Here is an 8,651-nt window from a genome sequence, read left to right as displayed (position 1 = left end):
CTTCTTAGAAGGTGATAAATAGATGGAGAAACTGCTCAAGGAGCTCTGCCCATTCCTAGCCAAGAGGAAGATACATGAAACAATAAAGAATTATCTTAGATTTAATGAATGATATAAAGGAAAGACTGGAAATTGTGAGTTCATTCACATTTGGCATCCGTGCTGATAAAGGCGGCAAAAACAAGAACCAGAGTCTGTCCTCATTTCCCCTGCCAATATTCCTCTTCCTCTTCCCTATTCCAATATTCCCTCACTTGTCAGGGATCAGACTAGCTCTCTTCTTTCCTCACTGCCTTCAAGGCCCCATACTTGAGAAGCGAGGAAAAGCCAACCCCTTGTCCTGTCAAATTCTAGGCTTTGTGGGAGGGAAGAATTATTGAGGAGTCCTGCAAGTCCAGGGGTCTGTGGAGGAAGGGCAGAATTCTTCATGATTGATTCACCTTTTATCAAGTACTTTTTATTAAATTGTTATTATAATCACAGTCCCTGAATTCTTCACTATCCCCCATTATTCCTCATCCCCTCCAATTTCAAATGGACAGCACCTGGGAATCTGAGGGATCCTTGGACATGCTATCCACCAGAAATGCCTCCTAGGAGGACAAAGCTGCCTCTGACCTTGGGAACTACACAGCCTCCTGAGGAATCCTCGTCCTGTTTATTAATGAAAGAACATCTGCTTCCAGTGAAGGATACCTCAGCAGTGAAAGCAGGTCTCAATTCACAGCTATGGGCAAGGAACTGTCTCACTCTGGATAGAGCTTTTTAAAAAATCCTGTTTCCTATGCAATGAACATATTGCCTTTATTGCTTCTAGAGTCTACAGTAGGGAAGAGGTAGCCATTACAAGGGCCTCATTGTCTGCAAGACTGGTTCAGTGATTAGGTGCCTGGTAAAGTAGGGATTAGAGATGGTGAGGACTTCTTGGAAAAAATGGTCCAGGGCAGTACCACCCAAAACAAGGATGCAAGTCTCTGACAGCTTGAGGTCCCTGTCCCTTTGTTGGCAGTATAGGAGAGGACTTTGGTACCTGACTCATACTGTCCCCCTTTACCTCAACTCCTGCTACAGTCCAGGTGCTTTGACTATCCACATGGATATCCCAGCCAATACTCTGGCCTCTCAAGCTATTGACATCTCACCTGTAAGGAACCATCATCTTCTCTCCCCTTCAACCACTCATTTCTTAGACATCACCATTACCAGAGCTCTCTCTGCTATCCTCTTAAATACAATCATCCCCCTAACTATTCCCCCAGTATAACCTTCTAGTTCCCTTCATCACTCCTCCCCAGATAACCTGGATCACTGTTAGATATACAGCAGCTACTCAGGATGTTTACTAAACATTATGCCCCCATTCATGGACTTCACTGAGTCTCCTATCCATAGATCCCCATGTTGTCTCCCAATCAATTTCATACTCTTATCCTTCTTCTCCAAGCCTGCATAGGTCCCATGGTCCACCTTTTCCACACTCTACATCTGTACTGCTTGTCAGGCAGGGACACAGTAGGAAAGAAGTTGACCCATATTGACTGTCCTTGGGTCTAGATTCACTCATTCCTTATCCCAAATCCAAACAGAACCCAAATCTTGAAAGAAATCAATCTTGTTCTTGGCTCATATAGCCCTAATACTGAGCACCTTGCCATATTCTTCCAAAATTCATGGTTTAATTTCTTATTGGGGCCTATTTCTTGACATCAGTCCCCTGAGTCCTGTCTGGACAGTGTATTCTCCAAGAGATTCCCACAACCCATTCTCTCACCTCAGGGACTAGCCTGCATGAGTCAATGTTCAACTTTTCCCTTTCCATTGGTTCCTGCCCTGTTAAGTCACTTTTTCCTTCCCCAAGAAAATGGCCCCTTGTTCTGGTATCTCTCTTTAGCTACCTACTTCTCCTTCTGATTTCATCCAAATTTCTGAAAAGGAGAGTCCATACATATGTTCAGTCTCCTACACTTCTGCTTTCTGATCCGGACTTGCCCACCTCACACCTCTTCTTCAAGAAAGTGTCTTCTGTGTCTATAATCCCCATGACTCCCTCCCCTGCTGAACTTCTCCCAGGAAGATGTGCTAAACTTGCTCCCTAAAACTAACACTGTCACCTCAAACTACACATAGATTGAAACAGAAACTTTTCCAATTTCTTTCAATATGTGACAGCCCACCAAAAAAAAATAATGCAACCAATTCAGAAATAGCAAATAGATTTAATGCAGAGTGTCAACGTCTGTTGATTGATAGTGGCTGCCTAGAGTGCTGTTTTGAGTAGATTTCTGAGGGTGCACCCTGGCTTGAAGAGAAAGACTGCTGGGATTAGCAATATCTGCAAACATAAGTAAAAGAAAATTAAAAATTCAATTAATATTCACCAATCAGGAAGAAATAAAATGCCCAAAGCAGTGTCTTTTACACACTCTCTGTATCATTCTCAAAACCAGGCTTCATTCAGCTCCTCATCCCATTCCCATGAGCCCCAGCTTCTACCACCAAAATTATGACAGATACCTGAAATCTCACTTGTAGGAGAAACCACAGGCACCAGAACTGCTACTGGTACTGGCACCAGCTCCACCAAGGCCAGCAAAGAGCCCAAATGTGAGAGTGGCGGTCAGGCTCGCACTGGCACTGAAGCCACCACTGGCACTGGCACTGGCACCAGCACCGGTACCGGTACTGGTACTGGCAGCAGCACTAGCACCACCACTCTCTTGGGCTTTGGCTTTAGCTTCAGCTCCTGCCTGGATCCGGGCTTTGGCCCAGGGTCCAATATCAGCTTCATCCCAGTTGCAGGGCCCAGCAGCATTCTCAGAGCCAAGCCCAATGCCCATTCGGGCTCTAATCTCAGCCCTCGCCTTGGCTTCAGCTGCAGCCTCAGCTGCAGCCTTCAAATCTGCTTCCATTGCCTCACGGTACTGAGCTGCCCATTCCTTGGGATCCTTCTTTTGTACCTGAAATGGAAATAACAACCATCAGAAGGATCATAATCAGAGGATGAAGTATATACTATTTGCTAGGCACCATTTTACATGCTATATGTAATAGCAATCATACAGTAAGTTCTAATAGTAATTCTGCACCTACTATACTATTCCATCCCTGCACTAACACTTTCTAGCTCCATAACTGGAACATATCACCTACCAACCTTTATGGACCTGTTTTCTCACATGCAGTAAGATAATACCATGTCAGTTGTAAGTGCCTGCCACCATGTTTGAAAACTAAGAAGAGACTTCAGAATGTTTAGATATGACTACAGGCTGTTCTGCACACAGCGTGTCCCAGCCAGGGGCACCCCACACTCTTGATGTGCTAAGCTCAAGCAGCTCTCCAATTACCTTGCAGGCAAATTTCAGGACTTTCATCTTGCTGGTCTCATAGTAGGAGCGCAGGCCCCAAAAGAACTCATACTCAGGGGGATTGCTATTGGGGACTCTGGCATAGTCCAGGTACCTTGAAAAGAGAGGTTTAAAGTCTTTATTTCCAGGGCCACCCAAGGCCAACCCATGCATGGACTAGACAGGCTCTAGGTGATCACCTCCCAAACTAAATACTGCAGCTTTCCCCTTAGTATTGAGCTCTGTCTCACCGGGTCCTTTCTGAAAGTCACATGGAGGTGTAGAGGGTACACATGTAGGGCATTTGTTCATAGGGAAGCCACAATTTTTGTGCCCCTTGTCACAATAACCCCATATTCCTGTTGGGTGTGTTGTAAACAGAGAAGCATTCTTCAGGCCCCCTGCTCTGAGCACACCCCACCACAAGGGTTCTGAAGCCTGGCTAAGCCCCTGAAAAGATCTATTATAGAAAATGACTAGAAAGATGATAAGGGAAGAAACAGTCAACCAAGAGCAACCTGCTGTTTATATTACCAATTGTGTGTGTGGTGTGTGTGTGTGATTATCTGTGTGAGTCATCACAAGTTCTCCAAAGAACAATGATAGGGTGGCTCTTGGTCAAAAAGTCAAGAGGGTTGGACTCCAGGCCCCAAAGAGCCTTTTACTAGCTGTTGGATATTCAAATGTCCCCTCTCAGAGCCTTAAGTCCCTGAAACACAAAAGGGGATGGAAAGACATTCTGCAGGGTAGTTATGAAAATGAAATCAATTGTACAAGTCATGTCACCAGCATGGTAAAACTGGCTACATGAAGTTTTTATACTGAGGCATTTCTTTATGGAAATTAATTTCTATGAGGTTTTTCTTAGCACAATAAAATGAACCAAGGAATTAGAGTCAAGATCCAACACAACTCTTCCATTTGATACCTATGTAACCCTGTGCAAATGACTTCACCTCTCTGAGCCTCAGTTTCCATGATATGTACAATGCTGGTAATGAGAAACTCTCCCTTGCTCTCAAGGCACATAAGAGTCCACATAATAGAGCAGGAAATATACACTACACTTGTTCCCTATCAATGCCCCCCAAATAACCTACCAGCTGCACACATACATGCATTCACCACATACACACATGTGCACACATGCATATAGGAATTCACTTATGATGCCTTCACTGCTCAGTTCTGACACAGGTGAAATGCATGGAACACACCAACACTCGCCAAAGATACTTACTTCTGCTTCACAAACTCATCAGTAATGAGCTTCTTCACATCCCCAAAGAGTGAGTGATGTATCCTAAGAGCAGAAGAAAGACAAATAAACAAACAAATCAATGCCACAAGAACAGTAGCACTTCCCAGACATGGGCAGAGGCATTTCCAAGATGGAAAACAAGTTTCAGCACAGGAGGAAGCTCTATAGAAGCTCAAGAGACAGTGAGAGAGGGAACAGAGTTCAAGAGCATTTGCCCATCCACCCAGCCCAGCACCCCCCGCCTGCTCCACCAGACCACCAGGCTGATGCAATCCTGGGACCGTCCTCTCTTGCCAAAGGACAACACGGACAGCAAGCGTTGAGAGAGCCCAATCATACCCAGGGCGCAGCCCCAACTTGCGTAGCACCTCCCAGATGACAGCTGCAAGGGGAGGCAAGAGGGGATAGGGACAGAAAATGAACACATGGAATTCAGAGCACAGCCACCCATTAGGTTACATGCCCATCCACTCACCCTCACTGGACCTATTTCCATTCATGAAGATGATGCTAAGAAGCACCATGAGGAGACCCAGCTTGGGTGAGTCCTTGGTCCTAAGGGAATAATAAGTCAGAGAAACTTTATGTCCATGAGCCATGTGCAAGACACACTGGCCAGCTCACTAGGCTAGCCTCTCTTAGATTCCTTTGATATGTGAGAATTCTGTCCAGTCTGTTTTCAGCTCTATATGACCCTATGCAAGTCACTCAGACACATGAGCCATGGTGTCCCATTCAGTTAAATGGGAAAATCATATCCTATCTCTATCCCATGTTGCCAAGAAGATGGAAGAATACCTGTCACAAGTTGACCAGGTAACAACACAAGTACCCAGTCAATGTGAGTCCTTTCTTCTCCCAGAGCCCTCAGACCTGAGAGAATTCTAGGCAAAGTCCCCAGTGACAAAACTCCCCATGACCTTGGGCAAGTTTCCAGGTTCCTCCAGGCTTCAATCTCCCTATCCATAGTAAGCACTATGCACAGATGTATGCACAGCATATCCAAACCTTTCTTGCCATTGGAGCATCATGATCTGCCCACACCAGGAAGCCCTCCCATGAGAACCACTCTGCCAAGGCCAGGCCAGGCATTCAATAGGAAAAAATCAGGCCACAATAGGCCTGGGAAGCTTCTGAGGAGACGACTAACCTAACAGCAGGAATGTCCCATCCTAGGCTCTTATGCTCTTCAGTCAATCATAATCAGGTACTACTACTGTATGCAGGACTCTAACCATGAGTGGGAGCTGGGGCAGGGGCTTTTTAGGTCTTGTCTTTCCTGACCCTCTAAGAGGACATGGGGAGAGAAGGCAAGGAAAGGGTAGTACCATGTATGAAAGTAGAAGCCCCCTCTAACCCCATCCCTTTTCCAGCTTACGTTCCCAGTATTCCTGCATCTGTGGGTTCTAAGGTGCTGAGAAGAATGTACAAGTGGTCATTCTTATCAATTTCCTTCAACTGAATCCCAAATACCTGTGGATGGGAGAAAAACTTGTGAGATCACAAAATTCAGCTTCCCAAACATCCTGAAGCTAACCGTGTACCTAAGGGTTTTGAATGTGTGAAAAATCAGTGAGATACTGCTCACAAAGCACACAGCTAAGTGCCAGGCACAAGTAAACAAGCAATAAATGTACTATTGTCATTATCTTTGTGATTAGTGGGAATCTAGGGAAACAGGAGAGTATGTAAAATATACAAAAGTACACATCCAGCGGAAGACAAAAGCCAGGACTAAGTTGGGTGGATTGGATCTTGGCTGTGCTTACACCACTGACTTGCTGTATGACCCATGGCTGATTTATTCCCCTCCTTAGGCTGCTGTCTGACCATCTTCCCAGTGATGGGGATCTATTAGTGCATCTCTGTGGTTTCTCCCCCAGAAGAGACATTGTATACCTTTGTTCTATTCAAGGTTTCCCCAGTCTACCCATCCCCCAGGGCTGCCCCTTCACCTTCTCCAATGAATAGCCTGCTCGTTCAATGATTTCAGGGTACACATCAGTATATTCTTTGATGATGTCCTTCAGCATGTCTGCAATGGGAGAGTGTTGCCAGCACCTGGGCTAAAGAGATGTCCCATGCCCAAGCTACTGACCCTTTGCCAACCATGCCATGGGTGGCTTAACCAGGTTCTAGCACTGCCAAATTAAAACTTTGGGAGGAAAGAGGTAAGAGTGTAAGAGTGAGGGGTGCTCCCAGCCCACAGAGAGAGGGCAATTGAGGGCAGAGCTTAGGGAAGGGTTAAGGTTAGTAAGACTCTACCTGAGCGTTTGATGGGAATCTTTGTCTGGTCTTTAGATAATAGGTACTTCACCAAATCATTTGCCTGGAAGAGGAAGGAAAGATGAAAAGAGCAATATAAGTCTGCAGAAAACCTGAGAGGTTAGCAGAAAAGGGTTCAACCAAGGCAGTGGAAAAAGCAGGATAGAAAGGATAAAGTTCTCACCCTCCCTTGCAAAAGGGCAACATCACGAGGTGGTGGTGCTTCAGGCTCCTGGGATGACTGGAGTTTGGCAGCTCTACGCCGGGCCTTGCCCCTGCGGGCTTTAGGTGACCTCAGTGAGAGCAATGCTCTCCGGGCCCAAGCAGCCAACCGAGTTCTTGATGCCCTACGGGCCCAAAAGGCTATGGGACCCCTTGAGGCCCTGCGGGCCATTGAGGCCATTAGGGCCTTTGAGACCCTTCGACCACCTGTGGTTCCAGAAGCCTGACTTTGATCACTGTTGCCATCCTCTTCCCCATCCAGATGTTTCACCTGCATCAATAGAAAGGAAACTCAACATCACTAGGTAAAGCAGGTCCTTTCTTTACACCTTATCTCTTTCAGGAAGCACCCCCTAATCCTGCCCCAGTAGTAACAGCCTAATTCACTGGATACTGGCCTCGCTGATTGCTGGGTTTGTTTTTCTGACTTCCAGTTGGGAGTTTCATCCCCACAGCAGACCAGGAACAACCCAAGGGTGGGGCCTGAATCTTTTCCTCTTTCTATGTGCCCCACTGGCTCTGTGTATACCACCCTGGACTCAGCGTCCTCTATAAAACTGAGACTATGAGAATTACAAACCAAGTGAGAAAAAAGGAATGGAAAAGCAAGGGTGATGATTGCAGAAGTCTTACCTTTCGGGCTTTCTTGGCCTTGACCTTGGGTCGAGTATCCTGATTCTCCTGAGCCTGGGCAGCTGCACCCTCAGGCTCAGGTTCATCTGCTGGAGCCTGAGAGGTAGTAGTCTCAGTCTCCAGAGCCTTTGTATTGACCTTTGTATCAGCTACACAGCTGGCCTTTTTGGTCTCAGTGGCAGGTACTGTCACAGCCTGCAGGTCAGCATTCTGTGTCTTGGTGTCAGCTGCTGGACTCTTCTTTTTAGCTGCCAGAACCTGAGCATCAGTCAGCTTGGTGGTAGTAGGTGAGGCCTTGGTGGTAGCTGACTCCTGAGCCTTTGAGGCCTTTGAGATCTCTGTAGCCTTTGAGACCTCTGTAGCCTTTGAGACCCCTGAGGCTTTTGAGACCTTTGCAGCCTCTGAGCCCTTTGGTGTCTCTGAGACCTCCAAGTTCTGGGTCACTGTTAACAGGGTCTGCATTGTCGAGCTACTGTTCTTTTCTGAGGCTTTTGCCTGCAAGGGGAAACAGGGAAGCTCACTGACCTTCTCCCCACACCCAAGCAGGCAAATGGCTCCAAAATTCCAAGGCCACACTTCTCTGATCTGTTCTGACTCCGACTTGCAGTGTGTTCTGACCACCTCAGCCTCCCCTTCCTCTGAGCAAGAATTTATGACAGAAGAGGGGCCCACCCACCCTCTCCCTTCCTCCCTTCCTCCCTCCTGAGGGAACCCAGGCAAGGAAGTGGGTGGAGATGGACAAGTGGGATGGGAAGGGAAGTGCCAAGGGATTTAGAGCAGCAACAGGGGCTGGAGAGGAAAAGCAGCTGCATAGAAGACAGAAAGAGGCCTTACCTGGAAGCGAGCTGGACCCGCACCACTCTTGCTTGTGTCAGACATGTCTCAAGTTGGCCTGGCAAGAGCTGAGCCTGAAGGGGAAAAGG

At 46.8% G+C, this 8,651-nt stretch overlaps 1 protein-coding gene and 1 non-coding gene across 3 annotated transcripts in view; both read right to left on the bottom strand.

Annotated features, from left to right (window-relative positions):
• Positions 1-2,196: 2,196 nt before the first annotated feature.
• The window catches only part of Maged2 (MAGE family member D2), an 8,511-nt gene continuing 2,056 nt past the window's right edge, over positions 2,197-8,651 (bottom strand). For both annotated transcript variants that reach the window (XM_015506547.2, XM_015506546.2), the window contains exons 2-13: positions 8,563-8,636; positions 7,729-8,223; positions 7,058-7,366; positions 6,874-6,937; positions 6,564-6,643; positions 5,987-6,081; positions 5,084-5,163; positions 4,948-4,990; positions 4,588-4,650; positions 3,348-3,462; positions 2,515-2,957; positions 2,197-2,332 (exon numbers count right to left, since the gene is read on the bottom strand). In XM_015506547.2, the coding sequence (XP_015362033.1) occupies positions 2,523-2,957; positions 3,348-3,462; positions 4,588-4,650; positions 4,948-4,990; positions 5,084-5,163; positions 5,987-6,081; positions 6,564-6,643; positions 6,874-6,937; positions 7,058-7,366; positions 7,729-8,223; positions 8,563-8,607 (1,824 nt within the window). In that variant the 5' untranslated portion in view covers positions 8,608-8,636 and the 3' untranslated portion in view covers positions 2,197-2,332; positions 2,515-2,522. The remainder of the gene's footprint in view (positions 2,333-2,514; positions 2,958-3,347; positions 3,463-4,587; positions 4,651-4,947; positions 4,991-5,083; positions 5,164-5,986; positions 6,082-6,563; positions 6,644-6,873; positions 6,938-7,057; positions 7,367-7,728; positions 8,224-8,562; positions 8,637-8,651) is intronic.
• On the bottom strand, positions 3,639-3,766 carry LOC125614252. Its single transcript, XR_007344863.1, has one exon. It is a non-coding gene; the product is annotated as a small nucleolar RNA SNORA11 (small nucleolar RNA).

Source organism: Marmota marmota, unplaced genomic scaffold, assembly GCF_001458135.2.
Source record: "Marmota marmota marmota unplaced genomic scaffold, marMar, whole genome shotgun sequence".
NCBI lineage: Eukaryota > Metazoa > Chordata > Mammalia > Rodentia > Sciuridae > Marmota > Marmota marmota.
The sequence above is the reverse complement of the archived record's forward strand: the minus strand, read 5'-3'. Positions and strand labels throughout refer to the sequence as shown.